Source organism: Nothoprocta perdicaria, unplaced genomic scaffold (genome assembly GCF_003342845.1).
Source record: "Nothoprocta perdicaria isolate Ctin4 unplaced genomic scaffold, notPer1 scaffold_86, whole genome shotgun sequence".
NCBI classification, from domain to species: Eukaryota; Metazoa; Chordata; class Aves; order Tinamiformes; family Tinamidae; genus Nothoprocta; species Nothoprocta perdicaria.
This window is the reverse complement of record NW_020456154.1, coordinates 3,176,483-3,189,379: the sequence shown is the minus strand read 5'-3', so window position 1 is coordinate 3,189,379 and position 12,897 is coordinate 3,176,483. Positions and strand designations below refer to the sequence as shown.

General features: G+C 37.9%; 1 protein-coding gene across 1 annotated transcript; it reads right to left on the bottom strand.

Annotated features, from left to right (window-relative positions):
* Positions 1-478: 478 nt before the first annotated feature.
* NCF4 (neutrophil cytosolic factor 4) lies at positions 479-10,292 on the bottom strand. Its single transcript, XM_026052259.1, has 10 exons — positions 10,096-10,292; positions 8,317-8,401; positions 6,526-6,679; positions 6,127-6,197; positions 5,205-5,332; positions 4,155-4,212; positions 2,711-2,809; positions 1,826-1,956; positions 1,668-1,733; positions 479-998 (listed from the first exon to the last, which is right to left on the bottom strand). Exons 1-10 carry the CDS (start codon positions 10,125-10,127, stop codon positions 770-772), a joined length of 1,053 nt encoding a protein of 350 aa, XP_025908044.1. The 5' UTR covers positions 10,128-10,292; the 3' UTR covers positions 479-769.
* Between the last annotated feature and the right edge of the window lie 2,605 nt (positions 10,293-12,897).

Here is a 12,897-nt window from a genome sequence, read left to right as displayed (position 1 = left end):
ACAGTAATCTCTTGTTATTTCTGCTTTGTGATATGATATTTAGAAAGCAGAAAAAGAGACAAGTAGAGAAGAAATTGTTATTTGGATAGGCATCACAAATTTTCTCAGAATGTGGAAATAATTACTCTGCACAATTCTAAGAAGCATATGAGTACACTGCATTTGAAGTATGTTTACTGTACAGAATTTAAAATATTTCCCAAAGGATAGATGAAAGCAAAGGTTGGCTGAGATTTCTACACTGAAATAAGGGAAAGTTTTCTTGCTGTTTTCGTAAAAAAAAAAAAAAAAAAGTCAGACACCCAGATGATCAAAATAATTACTGCATTCGTAAGCATTAGCAAGCAAACATTCATGCCCGCAAATGAAGAAAAAATTATGGCAGAACTAGAAAAAAAATCTTATGAAGACATGCTGGTCAAATAAGTTTGTGTAGGAGAGAAGATAGAAATTAAAAAGGTCTTGAAGTTTAGGACACCACCAGACCTCTATTTCAGGCTAACATTGCTTTGCTTTATGAACAGCCAATGCTTTTACTTTTCTACTCATTAGTTTCTCTCGTCTTCAAGTAGATATATCCATTACACAGGAGAGCTGAAAATCTGAAGAAGCTAGCTAGCTATAGATTTTACATTGAAAGGTACTACATTATTAAATGTTTGGTTTTTTTTTCAAGTTCACCTCAGACTCTTCTTAAAGGAAATCATCTGCAGATGGAAATCGCAAAAAGATAATATAGTTACCTACTGAATATATTTCTCTATAGTGGTCATGTTGCTATTACTGTTGGAATAGCACCTATTCCTGGATTAGTGTTGTAGATGCTTAAGTCATCCTTGCGAGTGATGTGCAACTTCCAAGGGAAGATATGCTTCTCAGTAGGCTTCCTTCTGCTCTGAGACACCATGAGTTCAACATCCTGATCAGAAAGCAGCCGAATCAGATCACCATCAAGATCCCGATAATTCAAAACAATGTCATCTTGGTCAAACTCCTGCCTGGTAGAGAAGAAAGAGATTGATTCAATCAAAGGATGCCTATAAGTTACTGCATGCTAAATAGCATCTTGGAAATCTAATTTATTCTACCAGAACCGCACTAAGGTTTGTATGTCTTTCTTTGTGTTCTTGATGTAGAGTTTGGAGTAGAATCATATAGCCACATTCACTTTGTGTTGTGCTAAGCTTATGGTTACTTTCCTTGAGGGGAGGYCAGGCTAGGTAAGGAAGAATGTTGAGAAAAATCCTCTGTTACTAATATTTAATGCGCTGATGTTTTAATGTGCAACACTAGTTTAATGATCCACAAGCATTAGATGGTGGTATCCTGCATCTCAAAGTTACATGTTTGGGAATATGGCCCTAGTCTTAGAGAAAAACAAAGCAAAACAAACAAACAAAAGATACTGAATTCTACCTAACACAGCTGAGTTGGAAACATGTGGCATTCAGCACTTTCTGACAATCAAATGCAGATTAKCATCTGCACAGTTGGCACTAGGCCAAATCAAAGCACAAGTATTTCTTGAGGACAGTTCAAAATGTTTCATACCCAAAACATGGTGATGTCCAGGTAGAAWGTATAGAACATGGAAAATCTAGGACAGGAAAGAATATGACACGAATTTTAAGTGATATTAAATATTAAACTTTCTCCTTGCTCTGTACCTTATTAATTTCATTAGATCTTTGAATAATGGAATACTGCTCAGATCCTCTTCCACCAAGATATCCCTGTAACAAGAACAAACATTATCATCACATATCATGAAAAGAGAAGTATCAGCATCTAATCATCAGTAACCTGGAAGACCATTTCTTATTACCTGATAGTGCTCACTGTCTCCTCATGGTAATAACAGCGTACTCTATTAACTGTATCTTCCTGCTGTGGTAAATCTTTTATGATCTTCACAAAAGCACAGGGGAAAATTCCAGTGGAACTGTGAACTGTTCCCTGGAATGATAGGAAGTATTAGAATTACAGAAAAKAAAATGGTGTTTTAGCTATATATAACAATCATGAATTAATTTCCATGGGAACAATAATCATAATTTTTCTGCTTTATAAAGAAAAGAAACAAAAAAGAGCTATGGAAGTCACCTGATATCATCTCTACAACAAGATTATAAGATTGGATAGTCAAATAGTGGCTAATGACTGTACGATAGGATAATGAAACAACGTGCAAAATATCAAAGTCAAATGGCTACCAAGGAAAGCTGTGGTGTTTGAGTGAGTAGAGATATCCTATCAGCAAGCACACAGTATGTTCTTCTCATCCTTTTTCAGAACATTGCTCTGTTGCCCAAGTTCTCTATAATCAGGCTGACGTGTTTTGTGGTATTAAGCATGAAGTACCTTAAGGCAAGAAACCTATTAATCTCTAAAATAGACTTTCCAGCTCTTTGCTGTGGCCTTTTTTTTTGCAGTCTAACCACTTTAAAAAAAAAATCTGGCAGAAGCAAAGGCAAAAGAAAACCGAAAAAGAAAACCAAAGAATAGAGGACAGAAAATTTATAATCTAAAAACTATGAAAGAGGGAAATTAATTTAAACATAGAGTCAATGACATTTCCCTTACARTAAAGCCTGATTATGATACAGTTGCTCTTTGAAAGGAGGAGACAGGTATCAAGGACTAAAACAGTCACTTCCCATCGTATATTTCAAAGCATGATAAAAATTCAGTATTTGTACTGTAGTCTTACCTCCAACCAATCTTTGTTTATTCTGCTGAGTAGATAAATCAAGTCCCCCTTCTTAAAGCTAAGTTCCAGTTTATTGGCTCCAGAAAAATCAAACAGGGCCTAAGAAAAGTAATAATTCTAAAGTTATTAATTCATGAAATTACAGAGGTGAATCTGCCTTGCTTCTTCTGTCCTTTGCTGCATACAGAGAGCATAAACAAGCAGCATAGTGCACACACTGTCATCACAAATCTATTTCTGAGGTAAGATCATATACAGCACAATAGTCTGYAGTCCTCACAATTTCTTCTCCTGTTCAGCTTAGGAAAGAAGACTTTGAAGAAGTAGCAAAAGCAGCAATAACGGTTTCAGAGGGGTTCAGTAACAGGTTTCAGATCTACGTGCTAAACTGAGAGATATGGGGAAGTCTGGGAGATTGGCATATAGTTAAAATAGAACTTAGATGCCCCCTTCAGGTAAATAAAATGAGGCAAGCATGTGTTTACAAGCCATTAAGAAGCATAGCAATCTTAACAAGCTACTTCTTAATAATTAAAAAATCATTAAAATAATAAAATTGATTTWAAAAAATCAAAAATTTTCATTTTTACCATTGTCCTAGAGAACATATTAGCCATTCAAACACTCTCAGAAAAGCAAACATTAGAAGATGTCCCTTATTCTGTGATGAGATGAATCTTTTGGTCTCGTTAGTGTCGTGTTTGAGCACCTTATAAAAGCTGTCCTTAGAGTTCTCCTAATAAAAAATCGACAGTGACTTCTGGCTTGCTAGACGTTGATACCTTTACATAATAGCTCCTTCAAAAGCCTTTTTTCATCTATTAAAAATCTTTGGTATGTATAATAAGGTATGCATAATAAATACTAAGAAAAATGTAGATAAAACCCAAGAATTACCAGCAAACCAATACCAATTATCATTACTGTATGCAAAAAAAAAATTCATTTTTTAAATAACCTAACAAGAAAAAGTCATATGTTCCAGAAAGTAAGTCTCTACTTAGACAGGGGCTACTTTCAAGGCAGTTTCATGTGTGCTTAATACCAAGACAGTATACCTCATCAGCAAAGTTTTAAAACATATGCTGAAGTCAATAAGATTGAAACTTGTGTTTGCTTTAGATTTCATTTCTGAGTGGACTATGTAAGTGTGGACCTTTCGGCAGTGACTTCTACCTAACTCTTAGTCTTGAAGCTCCTGTCATTCTGAATTCATAATGGACCTTCCAGTTACTCAGGTAAGGAGGAATTATGGTTTTGCTTGTTTGTTTGTTTTCTCCGTCTTTTGCTTCATTCCCTATTGTTAAAAAGCAATTGCGTTTCTATGCTGATTTCCCTTTCCCTTGTTTACATGCTAACTGAAAAAGACATCTTGACCAGTGAGACAGCAGAGTAAAATGGATTTTAATCTCCTACGCTGTGGTAGATTGCACAGAATGCTTGCCTCTGCTCGTGGAGCTGCCGTGCGATCAGAAATAGGCGGTTGGAGTGAAACACTTTTACTGAAATAAAGAAGACAAAATGGAAGTAAATGCCTCTTCCTACTCATCAGAAATACCACACCGTGAACACAGTCTGTGTTTGCATTATCACAAGAAGCAGGCAAAGCCACAGAGAAGTAGTGCATGAGAATCTGTTGGCCGCATTGAAGTAAATCAACATAGATACAACCACATTGTCCTAGTTCTCTCAGTTTCCATACAGAGCAGCAGCAATCTGATGATGCCTGCTGCTGAGAACAGATGGAATGTTCAACACAGGCAGTAGCCTGGGCCTTCCTTCTACAACACTGCTCAGCATCCCAATCTGCCTTCTAGGCCTCCTTTTTTGAACATTTCATGGCATTCAGTTCAAATTCTGCCATCACACATACATTCAGGGATAATGCACATGCACTTTTTACAGTGTTTGAGCTATGCAAAGAATGAGTCCCTTTTTGGTATGTTCAAAGGAGAATTAATGCATGAAGCTTAATGAAGTATGATATCTACYTGGCAGTTTTTCAAAGGGGCTTCCATACTGCTAAGTAGGATGGGCCCCTACTTAGACAAGAACAGGAAAAAATGAAGTGCTCGGTTTGGTTCAGTATTTAAATCAGATCTCACTGAATGCACTGCTAAAACTCACATTGACTTCGGTGGCACAAGTTTGTGCCCTTAAGTTTGAACTGTATACTCTCCATATCGCCTTTTGATAGATAATTGTCAACAGACATAGAAAAATTTTTGAAAAAGAAGTTACAACTTCAGTTTGGAATTTCCCTTTAATGCAAATACCACACATACTTAAATATATATTTAAATATATATGTTACTTTAAATATATATTACTGTAAGGAAAAAATACCCAGTTTTCACCCTGCCCCAAAGGTAACCTCTAGGACTTCACGGATCCATCTGGGATACACAGTGATGATTATCAGCTCCCTTTCCCCCCTAAACTGAACAGCATCTCTTACACGAAGCAGTGATGAAGAAACACGTCAATTACTTACACTCGGCGTGTCCGTGGGCGAAGCCGTCTCAGTCTCTGAGGCACCTGTTCACTATCAAAGGTTGAGTGGTAGAAGAACAGCCGCACCTCTTCATCCATCAACACCCAAATGGGTAGGCAGAGTAGGTTCTGGGCCGAGAGCAAGTAAGAAACAGAATGATTACAGTGGGAGAGACCAATTCTCTGTTTATTTACATGTTTAACATATATGCCTCGCTGACCTATAGGATCATGAAGGAATCATGCTAGAAATCTCCCCACTCTCCTTCACAGTCAGCAGCACAAGGCTGAACAGTAATAGTTTCTCCTGATTATTCCTAGAGCTGGCTAATGTATCACTTCACTCTCTGTGTCCCTAAATTAATATAGCAGTAACTTGCTCCTTGTGTTTCTCTTCAGAGTGTGAATGTCTGTGAAAAGAGATGGCAGCCCTAAGTAGCAAAAGACTGTGTCAGCAAGTTGTGGAAAGCTTCAGAGAGTTACTGGCTTAAAGTCAGAGCTAGTTAATCCATACACAAAGAATTTCTCTCCCTGATATTGTTGGTTGCATCTCCAATTCAAAGCAGGTACATCTAGAAGCCCACTCCACTTTCCTACTCCTTAAGTGCACATTCCAACTACGTATGCCCACAACAACTTGAAGAATCTCCATTTCCTCATACATCTTGGATTTTTTTGTACAGAAGTCTAGATATGAAGGCAAAGACAGCCTTTGTAAACAGTGTACTCTAGTAGGTTACGACAGTCAAAATATTTTGSGGACTAGCATTGTAGAGTGTCTCACAGTGTAGACACTTTTGTGGGGGAAAATGCAACAGACAGCACATACCCAGGACTAGAGCGGTAAGATTTGTCTAAGTTGATTTAACAGGGTAACTGTCTGCAATGCTCAGCTCAATCTCTATGCTAAAATGAAGCTTTACCTTCATGTAGGCATTTAGAATAGGGATTCTGTTCTCAGCAATCTCCTTTTTGGCTCCTACATAAACCTTCCCTGGAAAACATAAAACCATCAACAGTTACTGAAAGAAAAAAAATAAAAATGAAAAGAGGTTGTCATAAAAATGAAGCAATGTAGAGAAAGCATGAAGTCCTGTGTCTCTTGGAAAATAGCTATTTTCTAATGGATTTCAGGTTCTAAAATGAATTTTACCACATGTGGACGGACTGCTTTATGCACCTTGACTTCTCATCTTACTTGGCTGGGAACTAGTTCCTTGTCACTGCTAGTAGTCCTGCATTCTTCCAATGCACTCATGTTTAGGAAAGGTAGGGACTGAGAAAACTACTACTCACATGCAGATTTTGAATTGATGGCTTACCTGGAAGTATGGGGAGTGTGCAGGTAAAAGGGCTGTTTTTGCTCTCTGCCCCATATCTTTCCTCTAGTTTGGCATGAAGAGCATAGAATTGACGGTAGCGGCGGAAAATCAGGTATCTGCCACCACCTTTAATCTTCACTTCAATGACAAACATCTGAAACAGAGAAGAGAGATTCAGGTTAATGTTCATATTTATTAAGATTTATAAAATGAAAGTGAGGCGTACAGTAGGAACATATCATCAGTATCTTGCTGGTGTCTTAAAGGCAGAGTCAAAAATAAGCCCTCATTTAAGTATCTAAATACTCAAGTACTAGAAAATAAGAAGATAGCATCAGATAATTATATGTATGKATCCAAGTTGCTGAAGGATCATGTCTCTGTGGGTGGTGTGTATCACATATTCACAGAATCAGTGAATCACACAAAATTACAGAGTACCTGAGGTTGGAAGGGACATCTGGAGATTATCTTTTCCAACATCCCTGCTCAAAGCAGGATAAACTAGAGCAGATTGATCAAGACTGTATCCAGTTGAATATGGAATATCTTGAAAGATGAAGACTTCACAACCTCTCTGGGGAACCTGTTMTAGTGTTTAACTATCCTCACAGTGAAGAGGTATTTTATTTCGCTCAGACAGAATTCCCAGAGTTCCATTTTGTGCCCATTGCCTCTCATCCTGTCTCTAGACACCGCTGAGAAGAGGTAATGTTACAAGGAAACCTGAAAGGACTAGATTCTGCTTTACTCTCACATATCTTCTTCCCTCTGAGCTGACAAATTATATTAGGGAAATAAATGTAAACTCTCTAATTTGAAATATAAATAAATTAAGATGGTAAATGAAATGAAGAAGGTAAGGGATCAAAGATAATGTTTTGTGGTAGGACGCTTAGGACATCTACATGTCCAGGTAGGCATCTAAAGAACTAGATTTTCAGAGTTGAGACAATTCATATTTCCTCYGACTTTGAAGTAAATTTAGAATGTCTGGTCTATATAATCTGACCAAAGTCAAGGTCAGAAGCAAAATGTCCCCYGACATCTAATGCCCTCTCCAACCACTCCTTTTTTTCTTATCTTTCCCCAAAACTACTTTGCTAGGGAACTCTTGATTCTCATGTACTGACCTTTGAGTCATGTTGCAGCTAGATCCTTCAGCAGATATAAAAGAYAGAGCAACTAAACATCACTATATTCCAAAGGGAAACCTGCATGCTTCAGTGGCAAAACTTTATGAGCAGTGTCTCCAGCGAAAACAGTAGGCTTAGCACAAGTGACACTGAGCTGGTCTTATCCAAAACCCTTTTTCAGAAAATCTTTTAATGCTTTTCTCCATTATTTCCTTCTTTTGTGCACTTGCATAACTCATTATCTGATCTAGATATGATATCAATCATATATTAGCCTCTGTGGAGATGAAAGTATCCTAATTTGCCAGTGCCATGGAAAATGGAGCCAATCTCCTCCTTTTTCCCTCTTCGTTTTTTCCACTCACCTCACCAAGGTCACAGCTCTCTAACAGGGAAGAATTTGGTATAGGTAAGAGTTTAGAAAACAAGCAGTATTGCAGGATAGATCTCTGTCAGGTTCACTCAGAGAATAATTTTTTAGACTATGTCTGTTACAGCATAACTTTCATTCCAGAAAATAGAAACTCTTGAGAACCTGTCAGCATGGAACCATTCATGCCAAAAAGAAACTTCACCAGGTTAAGTGCSTCATTTTCCACAGCCAAACCAGTCACAGCTGAGGTCATATAGCGACAAGATTGATCTCCCTTCTTACAAAATAATTAGTAAATCCTTTCTTCTCTTCAATGTCTGCAATGTTAGCTGAAACAGGCACATCATCGGGAAGCTGGTCAAAGTCACTGTGGAGCAAGAACAAAAGATTCAGGTCACTCAAACTGGTGTTAGTCTCTGAAAGTCTCTATGCCATACATAGTAAAGATATATGCTTGTTTCACATTGTTAAGTGTCAAAACCAAGAAGCTAGAACTGTTGGTGTCATTCTCTTTTTCTGGAGGTCTGATCTTGAGATGTTAAGCTTTTGTTATTTTATCAGAATTTAGTGGCAGTTGTCRGACTCGTTAAGCCTGAAAATCAAGCCTAGTGCTTCTGGTCTTGTAAGAGTAACAGGACTACCAATGGAAACTCTTGAGCTGGTAAGCTTTTCCTTAAAAATGAAGTCAACTGTGAATGCATTCTTAATTGTTCCTACAGTGTCTAGTAGACTCAGAATAAAACTATTGGAGCAGTATACCTTATTCTAAGGAGATAATTACACACTCCATAATTTACGTTATTATTAACTACATTACTGTAGGGAATAGTAAACAATTCTGAGAAAAGGAATTGTGTCAAATGCTATAGAAAATGTGAGCACAAAGGTGACAAAAACCTTACACTGTATATGATACACAATGTATATTATAAGGTAAGAAACAATAGAAGGAAAAAAAAAAAAAAGAAAATCCAAAGAAACAAAAACATAATAATGCACTACTTTGTAACTAGTGGTTCGGCAGCAGCTGTCAAAATGTTGTTGATATTTTTGTAAGCATAACAGTAAAAAAGAATTCTAAAGAAACTCTGGAAAAAGAATGACCAGGTACAATAAGACTTCACAAGCAGAACAGATAACATAAAGAAAGCACAAAGATATCTGTTTGAAAATATCAAAACTCTATGAAGGAAGTGATTATGGGCATGGTCAGAATTAGTTTTRCATCTCCTTAAAACTGAAGATGGACAAATTGCAAGAATTCCCAAAGGAATGCCTAAAGAGCAGCCATATGACCAGATTCACATATCATTTGCCTATATTGTCCACACAACAGCATAACACGGATTGGCAGATCATTTTCCTCTGGGATCTGCTCCTTGGCACAACATTTTTGACAAGCAGAACACAAATTCACCTTTGCCTTGGCCTTACATCATGTTGCTATAGTGCTATTTATATTAACACCTACATTAAAAAATTAGAAGCAGAAGAGAAACTGTAAAAAAGGATCATCTAGGAAATGTCGCACTGAATTAATGTTACATTTTCTGATTCCRCAAAAGCATGTCAGCTATTTCAGTTTATTCTGCTATCAGAATACCCCAAGCAGAGGCTTCCAAAATGGAGAGCCGATCTAGAAGGCTAAAGTAATGATGTAATGTCTTGCAATAGGTGGCTGTACGAGGAAAATGACATGAATCAGCACCACCCACAGCACCATAAGTACCACCACTTTCTGTGAAGAGGAATGTGGTTATGGAGATCAGGAGATATAATTAGTTATATCACAAACATTCATATCACGAACCCCAGTGACAGGGAAAATCTGTTTGCAGCTATAAAGAGGACAACAACCCCCTACTGCCTTACATGGTGGATATTCCTACTGGGAAAGGAAGAAGAAAGAAAGTGCACTCCAACTTAATAAGTTACCTGATCTACAATGGGAAGCCTAATATTTTGGAAGCTGTCAAGAAAGTCTGCATCAAAATTAAGGAAACAGACTGCAGGGGTTACACGKAGGCTTTGGGGAGGAGTGAGGAAGGACAGACATGTTACCTCTTTTCTCGCAGTTGTCGGGGAAGAGACATGCCTTCAGCTTCTTAAATCCAGAAGGCAGGCTGAGCTGAGCTGCTATTCCTCCACTTCTTGAGCAGTGTTCAGTGGAATGGGATGAGCCAGGTCACAGCATTCTTCCTGCATGAATCAAGACTCCTTGCCAAGGCATCAGAAATCTCTCACTGTTTCAGTGTCATCTTGTTCCTTCTGTATTTCCCCACCCCCACCAGACTGAGGAAGTGCTAAAGAAAGAAAACAGTCATAAAGAAAGGCTGGTTTCTGATGCCTGTTGTGTATCGAAATTGCTACAGTTGAGAAACCAAAACCTAACGAAAAGCTGAAATGGTGAGACATATATTCCATTGTACAACTCTTCACAGAAAGATTTGCCTCTGTGGAGAGCAAATACGAAATCCTACTATACAAAAATGTTTTATATCTACATCACACAGGTACCCATGACTGCAAGGCATGCATGGCAGCAGAAATTCAGACCCAGCAAAAACCTCATATAAAGTTGTCTGTGGTTGAATGTCCCTAAGATGGAAAAAGTGGGACATTTTGTCTTACGTTATGAGACACATAGCGTGTCTCATTCCTTGTCTAGTGATGACACAYCACTAGAAAAAGAGCTGACCTGGAGTTTATGGATTTCCATGAGAACTTAAATGGGAGTAGGCTAAACAAGCTTTGTTCTGACCCAGATACAATGATCCCAAATATACCACTATATTAACTAGCAAATATACTACCACTATATTAGCAATCTTTATAAACTAGATATTGATACCTTTGATCCCTTCTTAAGACTCTGAGAAGCTGAGGAACCTCCCTTCTATGGATCAAGAGCCAGGAAATGGAGTTAAAGAATAACTTATCCAGTGGGRAGGAGCAGGAGGGGCAATTATGAAATTCAGCCTTGTCAAATATATGGGTAGCAGGGATTTAGGCAAAAGAGATTAGGAAGTGAGCTGAAGGATGGGTCAATGAAGGTAAGAAATGGGTCCTTGAAAAAGCAGAGTTCCTCAGCTTTGTACGCTCAGAACAGTCCACATTTATCAGCTACGAAGACAAGATAACGGTTCACCCAAGCAGAGTGCTGGCTGCCCTACCTTTACAAAGGTAGGGATATAGCATTTGTAAGTAACATCAGTTGACAGTTTTTGGAGAAAAAAATAAAAGGAAGAAAGTCATGAGGAAACTGATATTTCCTAATGCTGTGGCTAAATTGCAGCATATTCTACCTGTGTTAGGCAAAAACCTGTCATGTGCATTATCTTTGCTGCTATATTTCAGTCTTTGATTGTCTTCCATTTTTACATTCAGTACATGTTTGGTTCGTTTTCATCCATCTGCACTCAAAGAAATATTCACATTTGGGTGTATGAAAAGTGAACCGGCATCTTTCAGAATAGTATCCTATTTACAAATATAGTYATCAGACTTAAGAATAAACTGCATTTCACTTCATTTTACTGAAGTAAACTCATCACTCATCACTTTCCCGCATATGATGGAAGGCACCATTACAGAATTTGAGAAGGGTTAGACTGTATATTGCAGGAGAAACTACAGAATTCTATGCCGTGTTCTCTGAATGATTTTATACGCTGTGCTGCCCACACAGACTTAGTAGAGTAGTTTTAAGATGGCATGATGTTCAATGTAAGTATCTCTCCAGGCCTTTAAGCTCTGCTGCATATTCTCTTTTCTTTATTAGGCCTGCTGGACGTGCAGCATTCACAYAACCCAGAGGCATACTCATCAGTCTTTTTCTTTCCCCTTGAATGAGAGCAACCATAATCAAGTTTTGTAACTGCAATCTTCTTGCTTCCTTCTGAAATCAAAAAGCAAATGAGACTAGATTACCTTGAACAGAACTCTTAATCACAAAAACAATGTATGCAAACTCAGGAAAATTCAGAGGGACCCTTCTGAGATGTGCGCRGTGATTGTGCGTGGCACGAGAACCGGACAAATCTTTAATAGATATGAAGGGCTGGAGRCACACTTTTAAAATAACTATTTAAGTTGGATTTATGCCGTAGTTTGACATGAAAAATCATAAAACATATATTCTAGTCTCTTCACATCTCTTGGAAGACAAGCTAGATATGATAYATGTATATCTTCTAGGAGATGGATAATATGACATTACTCAAAAATACTTGTTCGTTGTTCACTTGGAGACAAGGCTTTCCAAGAAGAGATTGACATCACAAACCAATCAGCTATGAAACTTATTTCCTGTAACCACAGAATAAAAAAAAAGCAAACTTAGAGCAACTCAGTTCTACTACTCTCTACTACAGATTGTGGCCAGTAATAATTCTAACTAGACAGAATAATGCAAATATTTTCTCATTTTGAGYGGCAACAAAACCTAGGCCTTCCTTTCTGAGATAGACAAGAAGACTGCCTCAGAAGAGGCCTTCTCTCCTGCCTCAGCAGAGTGGATAGTTTATTATTTAGAGGGCTCACCAAATCTATGGGTGTCTAAGGTCTGATACATTGATTTGCCATGTTCTTCTGTGCCAGATCTGTACTGGCCAGTACAGTACAGTGCCTGTTCTGTACYGGCATTTCTCTCTAAATCTCTGCAGTAGTGCTCTTGCACTCTGGTRCAAAACTTCAACCTGAGTCTTCTCCTATATCACAGGAGCGCCAGAGCTTCATCTTTGGTCCATAAGTCYAGTCACATTCACATTCTTCTGCAGCTAAAATAATCACGTTACTAGGACAAATGAAATAAACATCTGTTATAAAATTGGTACCATATTGACAGTATCACATAATCACAGA

Coding starts and splice junctions, on each gene's coding strand:
- NCF4 (XM_026052259.1), bottom strand. CDS start 10,127: ATGTCTCTTCCCCGACAACTGCGAGAAAAGAG. Junction 8,402..10,095: donor CGACAACTGCGAGAAAAGAG/GTAACATGTCTG, acceptor CTTGCTCCACAG/TGACTTTGACCAGCTTCCCG. Junction 6,680..8,316: donor AAGGATTTACTAATTATTTT/GTAAGAAGGGAG, acceptor TCTCTGTTTCAG/ATGTTTGTCATTGAAGTGAA.